At 39.5% G+C, this 20258-nt stretch overlaps 1 protein-coding gene across 2 annotated transcripts in view; it reads right to left on the minus strand.

The window, feature by feature from the left end:
- Nucleotides 1–2751: 2751 nt before the first annotated feature.
- LOC102488516 (A disintegrin and metallopeptidase domain 3-like) overlaps nucleotides 2752–20258 on the minus strand; it is a 50658-nt gene continuing 33151 nt past the window's right edge. The window contains exons 17-21 of one of the 2 annotated variants that reach the window (XM_027766814.1): nucleotides 15517–15603; nucleotides 11507–11621; nucleotides 8000–8165; nucleotides 6305–6349; nucleotides 2752–2907 (exon numbers count right to left, since the gene is read on the minus strand). In XM_027766814.1, coding sequence (XP_027622615.1) covers nucleotides 6307–6349; nucleotides 8000–8165; nucleotides 11507–11621; nucleotides 15517–15603 — 411 coding nt within the window. In that variant the 3' untranslated portion in view covers nucleotides 2752–2907; nucleotides 6305–6306. Of the gene's footprint in view, nucleotides 2908–6304; nucleotides 6350–7999; nucleotides 8166–11506; nucleotides 11622–15516; nucleotides 15604–20258 lie in introns of those variants that run through there. The other variant, XM_027766815.1, reaches the window with a different exon arrangement.

Genomic DNA, 20258 nt, shown 5'->3' on the forward strand with positions numbered 1-20258 from the left:
TCACGTGTGGTCAGAATCCAGTTCCTCAGGGGTTACTGCATTGAGTGCCTCATTACCCAGAATCCCACACTTGCTTTCTTTGTGGCCTTCTACAAGATGACAACTCAGCCCCCAAGCAAGCCGTGTAAGAAGACAGGAGACAGAGTTCATGGGAAACAGACATCATTGTCTCCTGTGATATTCCATCACATTTGACTTATTCGGGCTGGTGTAAGTAAGCCATTGGATGCAGCCCACAAAGGGAAGGCATTACACGGAAGGGACTGCACCAGGCATGAACACCAGGAAGCAGGATCCCTGGGATCCACTTTAGAATGTGGCCCCCACAACAGCAGGTTTCCTATGCAGTAAGGACCGCTAACCCAAGATAGAAAAATTAGCTACCATAGGAACCAGTTCAAGGCTTTGCCTCTATCCATAAAATTATCCACAACTTCACCAATTATCCAAAACACGATGGATATTACAGATAACATGATCCCTAACAGTGTGAGGTTTTGTCTGTAAGCATACATTATTGAACCCGAGGCTTAGTTTAATATTGTATGGTAAACTATTGTCAGTACCCAGTTCAGATCCACTCAGTAAAAACGTGATAGTTATCAATGAATACCACACCTTATGATGAACACAACTTGATACAGTAAACATCAGCTAGCACGTGTTGTCTACATGTGTGGAGCACACACATGATCATCATCTCTTCCATGTGTTTAATGGATGACCCAGTGGTTATGAATGGACATATGTGACCTTGACAATACTGATAAACTGCAGGTTGAAACTCACTTTTATAAATATTCTTATGTAGCCAAACACCAGCTAATCTTCCACAAAGAACATCTCTAGGAACAGAAGGTAGAACATCCCTGCTCATTTTGTTTTTTAATATCAGTTTTCAAATACATAGTCATAGATGGTGACAGAAATGTTGTTTGATGATCTAAAACCAGGAAAAAACACCAAAATAAAAGCATTATATTGCATAAAAATGCATCCTGATTAACATAATTGTCACATAATTAAAATGCACTGAACTCAGTTGTGCAAACATGAATTCCTTTCCTATGACAGAGCTCAACTTTGTTCTCTAGCCTTTGGTTGTCTTGGAGAACTATTTTTTTTTTTTTAGTTTTTTTTTTGCTAGAGGGAATGTGTACTCACCAGAGAGACAAAGACAGAGAGACAGAAAGTAAGAAATCACCCCCAGAGGGATGGCCATGCCACAATCTCTTCTCCTCCATTCTCCTCTTAGAATTTTGGGCACACACACACATGAACTCAACATGCGTTTTAAACCACCAGGTCCAGGACTCAAACCACAGTTGACTACACAGGAGTCCAGCAACATAACCATCACACCATCTTCTTTTCCCAAGTACTCATCATATTTTAAAACATGTATTGAGAGAATTCATTACCTGCCCCAACATGGATAAACTAGATTTTATAAGTCTGATCATTTAATACCCAAAGTTTTCAGAAGGGCTGATTGGGTTCATACTTTGTATATCTTCTGAGCCCCTCCTGATTGTGCCTCTGGTCCCCGTCATGATCTACACTCTGCACGTCTCTGCAGTACACAGACTTCATTTTGATCCCATACTTCTTTCAACATAACGATATTTCTAGTAATCTGCATTTGTCCCTTAAATTTTGGGAACCCTTAATCCCCTCAATGTAACAAGCATACCAAAGGTTTTCCCACAGAAACTTCATTCAACAATTTAGAATCTGTCACTAGAAAGGCTTCTCCTAAAAGCTGATAATATTCCTAGAGTATGTCCTGGAAAATAATCTAGGCTCTTTCTTATTCTTGTACTCACTCAAATCTAAGATTGAATCTCATCCTCAATAGAAACCCTCATTCTTAGCTGTTGATACATTATGTGCTTTACATTTTTGTTTCTTGTGGAGACTCCTCTGTAGGTCTCAGTCAGATTACAGGTGGGCGGATAGCTTCCTAACCCATGTGTGATGCTTTGAGGTTTGTGGAAGTACACTCAGATCAATAGGGTGTGTGTGTGAGGGGGAAATGGAGCAAGAAAAATCTTACCTGTGAAGTTCAACTTTGGTGAACACAGACAACACATTTATGTTGGGTTCTTACAAAGGACAAATACCTTACATCTCAATTTACACGAGGACAAGGAAACATCATCTGAAGACTGAACAGGTATTTGTGGCCAGAAACTCAGTTCTAGTTATTCCCTTCAGAAAGAAGTGATGCTACCAACAGTCTGGGTTGGTCTTCCTCCCACTATGTCAAAGCCGGGGTTGGAGGGAGAGGAATCATGGGTACGGGAGAGGTACGGTTGTAGGTGGGAGCAGTTAGCACGGTCACGGGCATCTGAGGACAGGCAGCAGTGAACTGTGGAATGTTTTCAGCTTCAAATGTAATAGCCTCCCCAGGCTAAAGAGAGACAAAGGGACCAGCTGCAGCGGCACAGGCAGCAGGGCCCCGGTCTATATCCAGGGTTCACATGGACACGCTCCGTGTGCCCACGTGCACATGTGGCCCTGACTGGTCAGAAGGCTGCAGGGGATCATGGCGTGGTGAGACACTCTCAAGAGCACCTCTCTCCAAGGAAAGAAGGAAGGAAGGAAGAAAGGAAGAGAGGAAGGGAGGGAGGAAGGAAAGGAAAAAGAAACATTAAAAATAATAATAACAAAAGAGGTAATGCTGTTTCTTTGCTACTGAAGAACCATGGTGAATAGAAGAATCCATAGATACAAGTTTGCATACTTTCAGTCATAGGATTTATTTTGTTTTGTAAAATTGAAAAGTTTAAGCCATGATGACAACAGAGGAGAACAGGTTTTTCTTAATTCTTGGATCAGACCAGTTAATGGTGAGCCTCTTGGTAATATCCTTTCTCCAATATATGGCCTTATATTACACAGTTACTGTCATAAAAGAAATAGAGTAAAGTAAATTTTCATTGTTAATAAAAACTGTCTAAATTCACTGTACAACTACAAGTATAGCAACCACTTAGAATCAGACACTGGACATACTGTCACAATCTCAGCCTGGGATCCAAGACATATGTAAGCCAAACTGTCCTTTTCATAAATAGTTGGTGATTGCCCCACTAAGAAGAAACACATAAATTGGTATTTACATGTGTCATTTATACGGCCTTTCAATTTTACATGAGTTAAAGAAAATCACCAACAAGCAAACAGAGAAGAAAAGAATGATATAAATACGACAAGAACTAGAAAAATTACTATTAATTTGCGTGTTTTTCTCTGCAGAGGAAGAGTGTTCTCACAAGGACTCTGTGCCTTTCCTACAGGTGTCCCACAGGCACAAGTTCAAAACCCGCTTCCTTCTTCTCTCCCTCCCATTTCCATACCAGCCTGGGTCTTCCCCTCCTCTCTGGTACATGGTAAATGCTGTCACTCCTCATTCTGTAGGAGATGCTGGTGTCTTTGCAGCTCTCTCTTTTATTCCAACCCAAACACATCCATCCAGTCGGTGCCCCAGTAGAATTGACTTCTGTCAGATCTCTCAAAGTCTTTCTGGTCTTGTCTTCTTACCCAGTCCTGCCCTCCTCACACCTTTTCTGTGAATTCAGCAGTGTCTCAGCTGCTTTCTTTCCAGTCCCAACAGAATCTATTTTCCCTGAACTTTATCCCATGAAAATGGTAAAATCAAACCACATCACATCAACTCCCTGGGGGTGGGGGGGCTACTCCTAAGAAATACTTCATGTCCTTATTCACATATAAGGAAATCTGAACTCCTTATGAGACCTCTCTGCTAATGATTACCTATGCACATTTCCTCCCTCATGATTTATAATTAAAAATGAATTTTTAAGAAATATTAAAAACAAATTCTGGAACCACTGAGGCCTGCTTTTATAGTCTACCCTTGCTATCTTTTTGCTTTATATCAGAACATATTATTTAACCACTTTGTCTTACATTTTATGAGCAAACTGTCAACACATCCTGTTGAGTCCCCTTCAGAATTTATCTGTGAGACCACCTTTACCATGCCAACCTGAAACGCTGTTTTTCCTCTCCTGAATTATTACAGTAGCTTCTCCACTTCTACTCCTGCCATTACGCAAACTATTTTCAAGAAGCCATCCTTTCAATATGTAAGTCATGTCCTTGGAATTGAAATCCTGTAATGATTACTTGCTTTTACTCAGAGCAGAAGAGATGGCTCTCATTACCTCCAAGACCCTACAAGTCTTTCTCTTCTGAGCTAGTCACAGCTGCAGACCTCTTGCTAATTCTGCTCCAGATAAATTAATATTTCTGTTATTCATCAAGTACTTCTGACTTATTTTTGCACCACCTAATCCATGTGCTTGGGAAGCTACTGCCCAGATGAGCGCATGGACAACCTGCCAGGCCTAAGCCTGTGTAGGTTAAACTAGATTTGCTATTCACGTCGATTGGAAAGCTTTATGCTCATCTCATAGAAAATCTGGGTATCTGATTTCAAATTTTTTGCCAAGGAAAGAGCAGTAGGTCTTCTGATAGGATACTTAAAGTTTAAATCAAAAGAGGGGCTGGATGGTAGCACATGGTAAAACATGTCTCTGAGGCTGACCCTCATGGGAATGTTTCCAGGTCACCTCTGGAGACCTGAGTACACTGGGCGTGTGTATGCCCTGACCCAAGACTGGCTGAAGCTGCGGGTGGCCTGCATCACTGAGATCCTGGTGGGGCTGACATCTCTCTGTCTCTCTCTCTCTGTCTCTGTCTTGCTTGTGGAAGAAATAATCTTTCTTTCTTTACTTATTTATTTGTAGAGGTTTTTGTCTTAGGGTGCAAAAAGACAGAGACAGTGAGAGGAAAAATGAGAAATTATCCCCTCGCCCCCTGCAGGATGGCCATGCCACAATCCCTTCTTCATTCTCTTCCTAGGATCTTGAGCATGTGTGCACACACACCCATCGTGAATTTCAAGCTACCAGGTCCAGGGCTTGAACTGCAAGTTGGCCATGTGGAAGTCCAGAGACGTAACCACCATTCCGTCTGCTGGCCCCAATAAATAGGCTTTCCAATTGCTGAAATTTGAAATTGTGAGACTTTGTGCCTCTCTAATCCTCAGTGTTCAGTGGCAGATAAGGAAACACAGACCCACTAAGTTAACTATCAATCAGAGTCAGACATGGGGAAGCAGCAGGTGTATAACGAACGCTCGGTCTCACTCCTGGTCGGATTTGTCAGGGCTTTCATTTATTCCCAGTAATAGATAAAACATGTGAAACATCATTAGCTCTTTAATCACACAAATTAGAACTTTGGAGATGTTAGATAGATGGAAGGTGTATTTCTCTGAAGTTAAAAGTTAAATTCTTATCTGTCTAACTATAATATTTCTATCAAAATCTGCAAATATATTTTACTTGTGCATACACACACCTATTTCATCTCACTTAAGTTAAAGAACTGTCCATCTGCCTTGGGAGAAGAGTGCTTTTAGCATTTAATATAAATTTAATTCGTTCTCAGTCAAGTATCAGGGTATGCATATTTAGAGTGTAGCATTCAAGAATTTTAACTGGAGTATGAATGCCTTAATATAAACCCCACCTTCAAAACTTACTAAAATTCTATACACATGGGGTCAGCATGTGGTGTGGTGGTTAAGGCACTGGACTCCTACATGGCCCACCATGGTTCAGTCCTGGACTCAGCAGCTTGAAACTCAGCTGGGCACATGTATCTGCATACCTAAAATCGCTAGAGGAAAATGGAGAAGGGATTGCAGTGTGGCCATCCCCACTGGGGGCGGGGGGTAACCTTCTCCTTGTCCTTGTCTCTACCTGACAAGTGCACACACCGTATGGCAAAAACCAAAACAAACGGAAAAATTCTGTACACTTGGGGAACCATCTAAATCCTTGATGTCCGTTTCCTCATTTATAAAATAAGAATTATTGTACCCACAGAGTCTCAATGAGAAAAAAATAGAAATCTGGGGAGAAAATTAATGTAAATATACCAATTAGAACCTTAAATGAGAAGGCAATGTAACTGTTCATAAATACTTTAAGAAATACTTACAATATCTTCAAAATAATTTATTATAATAATATTACTTAGTATTATCTTGGCTAATATTAGTTAACCTTAAATATTTCTAAATTAACATAAAACAAAATGTCACTGTTTCAGCTCAGTCTTTGTTTTAACTTATGCCAATCAATAAGGTTCGGGGTGATCAAATAAGGAAATAATAATCTCCTTGTACTGGGATATCACTAAAAACTTTCACTTTGTGAATTATATCATTTTTTTCAATATTCTGATTCTGTCAGTTCACTTTTACCTCTATGACTGGTTGCTGTGGTTACTGCTGTCTTCTGATATAGTACTGTGTAAAAGAGATAGCATTGTTTTAGGGGTTAGCAAACACTAATATTGAACAAAGTCAAGAAAAATTTAAAAAAAAAATAAAAGGAAAGAAAAGAAAACCTGGATTTGTGTTAATTAATTAATGAATATGCACCAATTCCCACTTTGCTCCCCATATTCCAGTATTTTGACTTTTTATAATGTAAGTGTAACCTCTAAAGACATTAAGCATTGTTCTTCAGATTCAAACTATAACTCCATTGTTTTATCTATATAGAGGGTGAGATGAAATAGTAACATAAATAACACTGCTTCTCTACACTCAAAACATCAAAGTCTTACCTCATTATCTGTCTGATTATACTATTTCTACCCAAAACTACAGGAGTAGCTAGCTACACATGGGGCTATGAATTCACTTCCATGAGAGACCTTAATGAGAACTCTGAGTCTTGTCAGCTGCCTTCCACCTTGTGGTATTTCTACACCTCCCCCGCTCTCTGGAATACTCCAACCCACACAGTCCCTGTCGAAGAGGGCAGTCATATGGTCCAGGCTCCCACTGCATGGCGACAACTGCTTAGCCAGAGGTGATGAGGTCGGGCTTGGTCAGAGTTGAAGACCTAACTCAGGGCTGCAGGTCCAGGCAGACCCCGGGTAAGCGTAGGCGCTTTGCACAGCTATTTCCTTCTGTCTCCGGAAAATACGCACTAAGAGGCCCTGGCTACTGAAAGGCCGTTGGCATTTGGTTTGAAAGCGGATACAGGAAGGGTTCATATACATTTTCTGGGCCAAATGCAAGCAGACCATCATCACCCAAGCAACTCCAGATTTTTCCAAGACACGTCCGGTGAGAGCACAGGAAGACATGCCAGCCGTCGCCAACTAAGTCTATTTATCACAGTTGGAGGATTTTATAAATATGCATATTAATCAGGAACATGACCCTGAATTAACTAGTCACTGCTCACTTTCTGATAAATAAAATGAACTACCCTGGGAAACCGAGGTGTTCACGGAAATTTTACAGCATCATTCTATCTCCATCCACACAAGTGAGGAACGGAAAACCATTTTCCTTCGGCCTGGAACAAGACTCACCCACGTACCCTCACTTCTACCCTGGCAGGGCCCTGAACAGCGGCTGAGCCAGTTGTGGCTTGTGTTGGTGTTACGGTGGAGGGAAGAACGGAACAGGGACCTTACCATGGTTCAAATACAGAACAACACTCATTATGTGCAGCGTGCAGAGTACCCTTCTGTCTTCCCTGTCATTCCATGAGATCTACTTTCCCCCACCTTCCATATAGTCTATTCACAAAATCTGCTTCCCTGTCCCTACTGATCTCCTTGGCAGGACTGTCTGCCAATGCAGGGAAAACGGGGAGTAGGCAGAACCCCTTAAGTTTACTATAGCCAACGTGACTTTCTGTTTGAAAGGAACTGAGGATTTCCTGAGTAGCTTCAATGGCTCTTGGCCCTGGAGGAACATGAGGGTTACCTGTCTGAAATCTGAAAATAACTGTGGTAAATACTGAGACCTTTTTACTCAATATTTCTAAACATTGACCCAATTCATCCAAGCATTCCTTCTTATAATAGGCTTAATTACATCTGAATTCTTCCCATAATTCATTTTTAATATTAAATAAAAATAATGATTACTTACCTATTGCTCGTTGTTCTCACTGTGTTCCAAACTCCTTTTATATCATCCCATTTAATAACAAGGATGGCAGTTAAAGTGAGGACAGGTAGAAAAACGTAGAAACTGATCAAAAGGCCATTTTTTTTATGACGAACACGTTGATTTAAATACAAGGGCATACCTTTGTCTGAAAATATGAGAGAAGCTTTTATTTCTTTTTCATATATTGTACTCAAATTATACTAGTAATTTGAATTTTAAAATTTGGACTTTAATACTTTAATTCCTCTTTTCTATGAAGTCTACTATTCTACTACACAATGCTAGAGGCCATATATGTAGTTCCCCTACTGACCATGCCATTACAACTGGGTCAGTAAGTGTTTTATATATTCTAGATACAAGTTCCATGTCAGCTGTAGGATCTGAAAATATATTCTCTCATTCTATAGTTTGTCTTTGATTTTCTACATTGTCCCATTTGTTTTACCTATGTTGTTAAGTTTGATAAGGTTCAGTTAGTTTATTGTTTATTCTATTGTTTCTTTTCTTTTCTTGCTTAGTATGTATACACATACATGCATACACACACATATATACACTTACACACACGCATATATATTACACACACATACACACACACACACACACACACACATATATATATCAGACCTTGTTTTATAAAAAGCCTATAGAAGGTCCAGCAGGTGGCATAGTTGTGGCACTGGACTCCCACATGGCCAACCATGGTTCAAGTCTCACACCCAACTTCTTAAAACTCACACTGGGCACGTGTCCCTGCATGCCCAAAATCCCAAGAGGAGAATGGAGAGGGAATTATGGTGTGACCACCAACCCCCCCCGGGGGTATGTCATTTTTTTCCTCTCTCCCTCTCTCTGTCTCTGTGTCTCCAAGAAGTGCACATGCCCAATTGTAAAAATCTCTCTTTTAAAAAAAAATAAGCATATAGTTTGGTAAAAGACAAAGAATGAAAGAAGACATAAAATTCATACTGTAAGTGTAAGAAATTCATGAATCGACAATATTAGCATTAGAAAAACAAATTTATTTGAGAATTATTTCCAAACACAAAAATCAATTCATGATGATAAATGGTCAACTCATCATGAAGACATATTGCAGTAGCTCCAACAACATATGTAGCCTATGATGTAGCATCAAAGATGCACGGAGGGGCCAGCAGGTGGCACTAGACTCCCATGTGGTCACCCACAGTTCAAGTCCTAGACCTGGTGGCTTCCTTTCTCACTTTCTTTCTCTCTTTCTTTCTCTGTGTCTCTCTCTGGTTGAATTAAAAATAACAATAATAATAAATAGTGAATAGATAATTCTTAAAAATGCATTAAAAAGTGGCAGAAATACAAGAAACATCAGACAAATTTATAACCATAGAGATATTAATTCACTTACAACAGTAAATGGTAGAACAATAAAATAAAATTGATTATTATGCAAGATACTTACAGTTTTACCCACCTTTGTAATAATAACTATTAATAAAACATTATGCCTAAAACTACATTATTTTCATATGTACATGGGATATTTGGCAAAATAAATCATCATATACTGGTTCATAAAATAAATCTCAAGAAAACTGAAAAATAGCAACAAGAAAGAGTAAATTCTGTAGACATAATAAGTTAAACTATGAGGGTCAGCAGATGGTGTACTGGTCATGTTGCTGTACTCCCACATGGTTGACCATGGTTCAAGTCCCAGATCCAGTGCCTGAAACTCATGCTAGGTATGTGTACATATATATGTATATGCATGCATGCCCAAGATCCCAGGAGGAGAATGGAGGAGAAGAGATTGAAGCATGGCCATTCTCCTGGGGAATGATTTCTCACTTTCCTTCTCACTGTCTCTGTCTATCTCTCTCTACAGCAAGTACCTGTTCCCAAAGGCAAAAAACCTCTTTAAGAAAAAAAAAAAAGTTAAACTATGAATCAATTGCAAAAGTATTATGAGAAATTTACCAAGTATATGTAAACTATGCATCTTCCTTATATATAACCAGAGAAACAAAGGGAAAATTTTTTTATGCTATCAGGAATTTTAAAAAAGGAAAAATCATAAAAAAATGACAAAACCTTGGGGCCAGTAGGTGGTATAAAGGTCAAGGTGTTGTACTCGCACATGGCCAACCGCGATTTTAAGTCCCAGACACAGAAGCTTGAAATTCGAACTGGGAGCATGTGTGTGCATGCCCAGAATCCCAGGAGGAGAAGGGATTTGTGTGGCCATCCACCCTGGGGAGGTAATTTCTCACTTTCTGTCTCCCCAGCCATTGTGCCATCTGCTAGTCCCAAGCATGCCAAAATGTTATAGTCTTAAATATAGATGAAATAAAGTTAAAGTCAACCATTTTTCCTTAAATTAACTGAAATTATTTTCTCTGCTACCTACTACATCAATTCCTAAAATTCTAAACTATGGGAGGCAAAAGGACACGTTTTCCCAACCTTCTTGACATACATATTTTTCTTAACCTTCAAGTCTTTAACACGTTGGCTCCAAGCTCCAGGCTAAGCTGCTCATACATGTAGTTAATGAGAAATTGGTTGCAGCCGTGACATGTTTGCCTTATGAGCTCATACTGCAAGGATCCTGCTCATTTAGACGATTCTAACTACATAACCAAAGGTTTAGTGAAACCAATTATGTTTTGTTTGCTTATGACTCTTCACCCAATACATGTGAAAATGTTTCGTGCCACATACTATTCACGTGCCACTGGTATGGAAGATTTGGTAACGTTTCCTTTCAGGATTAACTAAGAGAGACAACTTGGTTGGGACCTAATACATAGCAACGGTGAACATCCTTTGAATACACATACCCTATAATAAAATGACCTTTTCTATCATTTTCATTATATGTATATTTTAAATCTCTGCTGTAGGTATAGAAATATCCTGGGAACCATGGCTGAAATGAAAAGGAGGTCTTTTCAATGTGCTCTGTGGATTCTCACCAGAGGCGCACACGCAGACCCAGTCCGGTGGCACTGTTGGTAGCACCTGAACGGCAGAGCAGGAAGCCACGTGGCTGCCGGTTTGAATTCCCACTCTGAAAATACGTCCCATGTGTGTTTGAGTACCCAAGATCCTGACAGGCTAGAGGGCTGGGAAAAGGGCATCAAGCCACGATGAGATCCTGTTGAAGGTGCCTCTCTCTCTCTTTTCCTCTCGCTTTCTCTCTTTCTCATGTGGGTGCAGATGTTTTCCATCATGGGTAAGTTAAACAACTTAACAAAGTTAAGTCTCCTCATAATCTTGGCTAAAAGTATGATCTAGAACGGCACTGTCCAGAACAGTAGCCACCAGCTACCATGGCTATTTAAGTTTAAGTTAAATTAAGTACAATAAAATTGGAGTTTTAGTTCTTTGGTTGCACTAGTCATAAGCCAGACTCTCAATAACCAGAGAAAATGATGGAGAGGCAAACCATTTCTGTGAGGGCACAAAGGTCTAAAACAATCAACTAAACTGGGCACAGACCTGAAGGAAGCCAATACCCATCATCGATACTTCCTCCTGGTGACAACTGCATTTCTTCACAATTCGGAGGAGCATAGCCTTTATCACAGTGACAATTGAGAAGATTATTGCAAACCTGAAGCCAAACCCAAATAGAAAAGAACATCTGCATTCAACATAAAATTAAATGCATTATTTATGATTTTCACTAGTGACATATAAATTAGTAGATTAATATAATTTGGCATATTATAAATATTTTTAACTTAATGAGAAAAATATTTAAAGTTAAAAAGTAAAATAAATAAAGATCCATTAAATATTTTCTTAAAAATCAGAGAATAGAAAATCCAGATAAAATTTCATGTAAATACAAAATAAGAAAGAAAATTAAATGTGAATTAGAAAGAAAAAATAGTGAACTCCCCCCCAAAAAAAACCCTAAATTACATGTAAGTAATTTAGGAAAAAACATTCATTTATGCAAGACAGGCAGACAAGTCGCTATTTTTCTGAATTATTATGTAAAAGAGAAGGCATCAGCTTGGAAAAGACACTCACTGGTCACAACGTTAAATTCAAACACATGCTTTGATGTCAACACGGCTGACTAGAAGTTTCTAGAACACTTCACTCTCACAAGAAAGAACCAACATCCGGAGAAAAACCTGATAGCTGCTCAGAGTAATTGAGCCAGGAAATGGCATGCATTCATAGAAACTCAGAATGGACTTACAGACAGGGATAGAGGCGCCCCCTACCTACCACTCCTCCACCAGTCAGAAGCACCTTAGCACAAAGAGCTTTTGCAAGCAAGGAAAAGGGGAGTAGGACACCCCTGGCAGTCACCGTGGATGCCACAGACACCTGGAGTATTTGCTGCTGGAAAACCCCCTAGGCCATCACAGGCCCTGAGTCCAGACAGTACAGATTATTCCACAGCTCAAGAGCAGGAGCCCAGCCCACGTTCTGCCAGTGCCTTCTTGAGTCCTGGCCACCTGGGGCCTATGCCAAACACCACGTCGGCATCGATACCAGCCTGCCCCACACCCCAGGCGGGCATCGATCCCAGCCTGCCCGTCTGATACCCACCAAGACAGGCCTTTAGCCTGTGCCTAGCCACACACCAGTGCCAGGAGTGGCTCTGCTCACCCACAGCGATTGAAACAGCCCAGTGTCCTGCCTTCAACCTCAAAAGCCCCCAGAGACGCAGGAGTAACTCCACACAGCCACAGACTGCCCTTGCCTCCACAGCAGCCAGGTCTGAGCTGACAGACCAGCCACACATATCTCTGCAGCACAGACCCCGGAAGCGCCCACAGATGTTCCTGCTGCTGAACACTGGGGAGGAAACTGCACAGAGAATACACTACTGTGTATACTCAGAACCGAAGTCAGTACACCCTACGCAGCTGGTATCACAGGGCCTGTCTCCAGGACAAAGTCGTTCACCACGAAACACACCATAAAATTAGTGGAGGCAATTGTCTCACCACATGCACAGATATCAACACGTGGACCTAAAGGCATGAAAAGCCTGATAACATCCCCAAAGGAACAAAGAAATGATCCAGTAACAGACATAAAAGGAAAGTAAAGCTATAAAGTGCCTGAAAAAATGTCAAAATAAAGACCTTATGAAGACAGGAAGATATGATAGAATGCAAATAAATAATTCAACAAATTTAAGAAATTATTCAATATTGAATGAAAATAAAGAGAATGTTATCATAAAAAAAAAAAAACATTTAGGGACAAGCACCTGCCATCACGGTTAAGGCAACTGGATCACATATGGCCAGCTGCTTGTTTTGAATCCCGGAGCTGGAAGCTTGACAAACATCTCAGGCACGTGTGCATGCATGCCCAAAATCCTGACAGGAGAGAGACATGGAGGAGGAGAGAAAGGTGGAGGAGGAGGAATTGTGGCATGACCATCCCCACTGGAAATCCTAGCCAGAGCAAGAGAATGTAACAGCCATCCAAATTGAGGAGAGTCAGATCTGTCTGTTTGCAGACAGCATGACCATCTATAAAAAAAAAACTCAGCCTAATCCATAGTGCAGCAATTAAGTGCTAAGTAGATTTAAAAATTGCACACACTTACACTGCAGAATACTACTCAGCCACATAGTACCTCGAGATTCTGCCCCTTGATACAAAGAGGATAGAGAAGATTGAATGCTAACTTAAATAAGCTAGACTATGAAAGACAAACATTGTATATCCCAGCTCAATATATACTAAACATCTCTACTCTATAGCAAAAACTGAAAGATTCAAAGATAAAAAAGTAGGAAGGGGAAGTGTAGGTACCAGAAACTGTATGGAAGGGGCTGTTGAAAGTGAAGGCTGGATGGGAAGGGCTCATGGGAAATAAGTACTTAACAGATACAAGAATGCAAGGTTCTTTGTTGAAAACAATGTATATGGTAACATTCTTTGATGTGTTTACAATACATCATGCATGTTTTGAAAAACCATATTATATAGCATATGCCAAAAGATCTATAACAATTGAATGTAAATAAGAGATTATAAAATTAAACAAAATGGGACCAGCAGTTAGTGTAATGGCTATGTCGCTGAACTCCCATGTAGTCGACCGCAGTTCGAGTCCTGGGTTCAGTGACTTAAACTCACGCAGGACACATGTGCATGCATGTGCAAGATCCCAAGAGAAGAATGGAGGAGAAGGGATTGTGGCATGGCCATCCCCTCTGGGGGGTGATTTCTCCCTTTCTGTCTCTCTGTTTCTCTCTGTCTTTCTGGTGAGCACACATGCCCTATAGCAAAAAAAACTCTCAAAAAACAAAAATAATTAATTAATAAAATGAAACAAAACTGTAAAAAAAGTGTATGATATTCTTGAAGGCAATATAATACCTAAGAAAACTTAAATGCTTTGTCTGTTTGATCCATCATATTTCATTGCTAGTAATCTAAGATTTTAGATAAACATACAAACATGAATATACAATAGTGTCATATACTATTTGCAATAGTTAAATTTTAACATTATTTGAAAATCTATGAGTGAATGACCTTCCCAATACAGTATGAAAGATTCATTCAGGAAAATACATTGAAGCATTCAAATTATTAAAGGGTCTGAATGAATAGGAAACTCTGATCTCATAAAAATTGTAGATTATAATCAATGTCTATAACATAAATATATTAACTGTGTTTATGGACATATTTAAGCATATGTAGCCTGAATTATTAACCATACATGTATAGAGACATGTATAAATGTATATGTAATCTTTAATAAATTCATTTCCCAACTTTATATGTATAAGAATTTTTAAAGTTCATGAAAAATAAAATGTGAAGAGTTTATTTGGGTGCAAAAGTTTTTTTTTAAATCCATATTTTTTATAATATGCATTTTCCATGAACTTTTTAAAGACAACTTGCCTTAATAAATTATGCTTTATACTGCATTTTTGTACAAAGCTCAAAGCTCATCAATTTATAATCTATAATGATGTGAGTGATCATATATATCATGTACATATATATAAATTGTGGAATTCCCTTTCCTATGCTATAGCTTGAATATGTCCCTCTGGAATTCTTATGTCCAGTTGCTGTAAGGAGATCAAGATGGTGAGAATTTGATCCCGTTATGGTGTTGAAATCTGGGACATATTGGGAGAGATTACGATGAAGGTCATTAGGGCAAAACTCCATGAATGAGTTGTGTCATGTTTCTAAGGAGAGGCGATGAGCCCAGATCAAAGCCACACTGATGGACCCAGATGTCAGGCTCTGCTGTCACCCTCTCAGCTACACCTCCCACCAGAACTGCCCTGGACCTCGAAACCCTGAGCTGAATAAATCTCTACTTCTAAAATCATCCAGTTCCAAGTATTTTATTTTATTAGCAACAAAACAGAGGAAAACACATTATTTCACTGTGATTTTTCCAAAGGAAATTTCCATATCAGATAAGTCTGAATCTTATTATATTATTATTCTGGATTAAAAGAAATACATTTAAAAAGAGAGTGACTAGTACATACCCCATGACCCTGACATTTCTTTGTTGAGTTGCAAGCTGGTCTAGCTGGAAAGGTCCTGACAATAGTGCAAACTCCTTTGTAACAAAACTACAGCAGCCAACAACATCAAAAACGTTAAAGGTAGAGAAGTGAGAAATTGTATTTGGTAAAAAATATTACATGCACAACATGCAGACAAATATTCTATTTTTCCCTTACAGAAACAGAGGTATACATTTATTGTTACATTTATTAGAATTATAAAAATCCCCACCTGTACTAATCATCTGCAATGACTAGGACCTGTGTCTTAGCACTCTCATGAATCTTTATGTTGTACACTCAGCTAGATATTTATCTTAATTTTATATTTGATTAAAACTAAAGTAACGCTTCAGGTCAAACTATGAGTTATAGATAGAACCAATTTTCAGTACAAGACCCACTCCGATTACAGACCCAATGATCTATGTTAAATACCCACGTTCTGTCATTTTTATGTTTTCTCAGATTTAATGATAAAATCTTGTCTTACTCCTTAGCACTGTAACCTGGAACAAGTTACTGAACCTTTCACACCTCAGTACATTAACCTTCGGACTAAAGATGGTAAGTAAACCTATCTGAGAATCTGAGCACAAAACAATTTGTCACACGTAAGTAAACAGATGCAGTGTCTGACAGATAGTAAATCCATTAAATAAAGCTACTATTTTAATTCCTTAAAATAATTTATAATGTAGGCTCTGTATTTCATGATAACACTCCTCTACCCAAATTTTAATCTAATTTGAATATCTTTTGAGGCATCTACTAAGATAATCTACTGGTTTTCCTCAAGTTTTCTGATGGACTAGGCAACATAGGATGAATAGCCTTTACTAAAAGATAAACTGAGTTATGATAAGATGTTAAAGAGTTTATTCGAGCAAGTAGTGACTGATGAATTGGACAGTTTTAAACCAGAACTGATTTAGAAGTGCACCTGAAAATGCGTGAGTGGGAGATTACAATAGAATGAACACAGAGGAAAAGAAGAAATACTGGATTACTTACAGTTACGTGGGTTCTTCATTTGTCTACCTCACTGGAAAATCCCTCGTTATATAACTACAAGTTAGTTAGGTATATCTGGTTGGAGAAACTGAAATTCTCTTTTTTTAAAATATAGGTACTCAGGCCAGCAAGCAGTGTGGTGCTGAGAGTGCTGGACTACCACATGGCCGACCACAGGTCGAGTCCTGGACCTAGTAGCTCGAAAATCATACCAGGTACATGCGCGTGTGCACCCAAAATCCCTGGAAAAGAATGGAGGACAAGGTATTGCAGTGTGGCCATCCCCTTGGGGGATGATTTCTCACTTTCCCTCTCTCTGTCCCTCTCTAGCAAGCACATGGACCCTATGACCAAAAATCTAACTACACATAGATAGCTAGATATAGACAGACAGACACACATATACACATACACATACACATACACATACACATACACATACACATACACATACACATACACATACACATACATATACATATACATATATAACGTACTCATAAGAAATAGCTCAGGGTAGGTTTTGCCTTTGTTTGTAAAATCAAGTAAGATTGAGGTCCCCTCATGAGGCCTCATTGATTTCTCTTAGTCAGGGGCTCTTTAGGATCAGTCTCCATTTTAACTTATTTTACCATCTTAAAAGTCCACCCTTGTCTCACATTATGGATTGATGAGGAAAAAGACAAATACCAGCCTGTTCATTGAGAGTGCTTTCATAAAATCAGTTAAAAACTACAGGTCGGGCCAGCAAGCATTCGCTGTCCACAGCACTATTTCCATTCTAGTGTTACGTAAACTTTGTCACTGAGGAGTTTATTCGAGCAAGTAGTGACTGATGAATTGGACAGTTTTAAACCAGAACTGATTTAGAAGTGCACCTGAAAATGCGTGAGTGGGAGATTACAATAGAATGAACACAGAGGAAAAGAAGAAATACTGGATTACTTACAGTTACGTGGGTTCTTCATTTGTCTACCTCACTGGAAAATCCCTCGTTATATAACTACAAGTTAGTTAGGTATATCTGGTTGGAGAAACTGAAATTCTCTTTTTTTAAAATATAGGTACTCAGGCCAGCAAGCAGTGTGGTGCTGAGAGTGCTGGACTACCACATGGCCGACCACAGGTCGAGTCCTGGACCTAGTAGCTCGAAAATCATACCAGGTACATGCGCGTGTGCACCCAAAATCCCTGGAAAAGAATGGAGGACAAGGTATTGCAGTGTGGCCATCCCCTTGGGGGATGATTTCTCACTTTCCCTCTCTCTGTCCCTCTCTAGCAAGCACATGGACCCTATGACCAAAAATCTAACTACACATAGATAGCTAGATATAGACAGACAGACACACATATACACATACACATACACATACACATACACATACACATACACATACACATACATATACATATACATATATAACGTACTCATAAGAAATAGCTCAGGGTAGGTTTTGCCTTTGTTTGTAAAATCAAGTAAGATTGAGGTCCCCTCATGAGGCCTCATTGATTTCTCTTAGTCAGGGGCTCTTTAGGATCAGTCTCCATTTTAACTTATTTTACCATCTTAAAAGTCCACCCTTGTCTCACATTATGGATTGATGAGGAAAAAGACAAATACCAGCCTGTTCATTGAGAGTGCTTTCATAAAATCAGTTAAAAACTACAGGTCGGGCCAGCAAGCATTCGCTGTCCACAGCACTATTTCCATTCTAGTGTTACGTAAACTTTGTCACTGAGGCAATAATAGGTCAGTCACACTTCACTGGGTGGTTCCTGAAGGAAACAGAAGCCAAGGAATGTTAAGACCCATGCCTCTGACATCACTTCCTTCAGGTCAACTCATCAATGTGTAGCTGGATCTTCTGCAACCAACGAGAAATGTGGAAGACACTATAAAGCACTTAGTTCTCGCCACTGCAAGGGATTATGTTTCGACTATATATCAACATATGCAACTGTCCTCTTCAAAGAAGAGACACAAACAGTGTCCCAAAGGAGTCACATCATAGTTTGGGGGGTGAGGTGGGGTGTGGAATTCCTAACATCTAAAAATCCCTAACTAAAAATCTGGTTTTTAAGGGGAACTATGTGGTCTAGGCAAGCATAGTTTTTCTTAGTCCTGTGTATAAAAATGAGTAAGTAAAAGACAGTCGGCTTTATTTTTTTATTCATTGATTAGCTTATCGATTACATGCCCCATACCTACATCCTTCTGATACCGAAATTATTGCATTGAGGTGTGATGTCGCTTCCAGACTACCTAGATGAGCTAGGATCCGTTTGGTAAACTTTTACCCTCTCTTTGTTAGTCCTATAACCAACAAATTCAAAGAACCTTTCTATGACAATCAATAGTAAGCAAACTTAGAGTGCTGGAATAATGCCTATTTCCAGATAGTATATTCTTTGCTTAATATATCACTATTAAAATTTATTAGTGTTTCATCTAGAAGTTTTATTAGAATTGTAAGGAAAATACTCATGCTATTCTTCAGGTTGATAAATAGCAAATGAAGTCTGTCTTCTATCTATATCCATCTTCATACAGGCATAGATAGACATACAAGTAGATGTGTTCAATTTTTTACACAGGACACAAAGTTAATTAGGGCGAATTTAAAGCACTCTACTTTCCAAGAGCTCCTAAATTTATTGAGCAATGGTAATAATCAATGAAAACAAAGTATACCTTTGGTGAGTTTGAAAATAGTCACAGAACGATTCCAAATCAAATCAACAGGCCTGGAATATACAAAAGTCTCTTCTTCCTCAATAAATGTGAGTAAAGAGTAATCAAAAAGAAGTGATTTGCGAAGGAGAGGTTTAAGAACACCCTGGGATTTCAAAACAACATGGAAGGCCACTGTTGGTAAGATGAAGTAGGAGAGCATGCCCTGGATTACAACGGCAGAGCAGAGAGCCTAGCTGATCAGCGGACATTGCTCTAGAAGAGCTGCAGCCTCAGGGGCATGAGGACAACCCCAGAAAGAGGAGCTGCAGAGGCCAGAATGAGAAGAGTGGCGCCAGGTAGCAGTACCAGTGCAGGTGTGCCCCCAGAACAAGAGCTCTCAGCACTCCCCATCACCTACGCCATCCCAGCACTCTATCTCAGTTACAGGACGCGGTCCACACCACACTTGATCCCAGGGGAGAAAATTTAGAAAAGCATTTCTTCGCAAAAGAACTAAATAGTTAGTGACCACCGAATTCAGCTTTGTAGAGGGGCTTGTCATCTTTTAGATAAGCTTGCCAGTTAAACTGTCACAAAGCATCACAGCATGCGGGTCAGTTTCCAAAACGGAGACGGTCACTGGAACACCCCCACCACATGGGGAAAATTCATGGTTAGGGCTTTTATTAAAGAGAGTCTGGGATCAAAAAGTCATGTTAGCTCAAGGTTCCTCCTGTGTTGATCAAAAAGGCCAAAACAATTACCTGAGTCATATTTAAAGGCATCAGAGCTCCTTGAATGCCTGAATGTAACTCCAACTGCAATTCCCAACCGGGAGAACCTTTCAAAAGTAAGGTATGGGTAGTCTGCCTCTTCTCATGCCTTTTATGTCCTTTCCTTCTTTCCTCCCTCTCTTTCCTTCCCCCTTTATTTCCTCTACTTTCTTTGTTCTCTTACTGTGTTTTTTACTTGCTGGGGACACTAGCCCTTTAGACAGGAGTAATGAGTGAACTGCCCAGGCAGAGGATCTCTG

Source organism: Tupaia chinensis, unplaced genomic scaffold, assembly GCF_000334495.1.
Source record: "Tupaia chinensis unplaced genomic scaffold, TupChi_1.0 Scaffold143705_1, whole genome shotgun sequence".
NCBI lineage: Eukaryota > Metazoa > Chordata > Mammalia > Scandentia > Tupaiidae > Tupaia > Tupaia belangeri.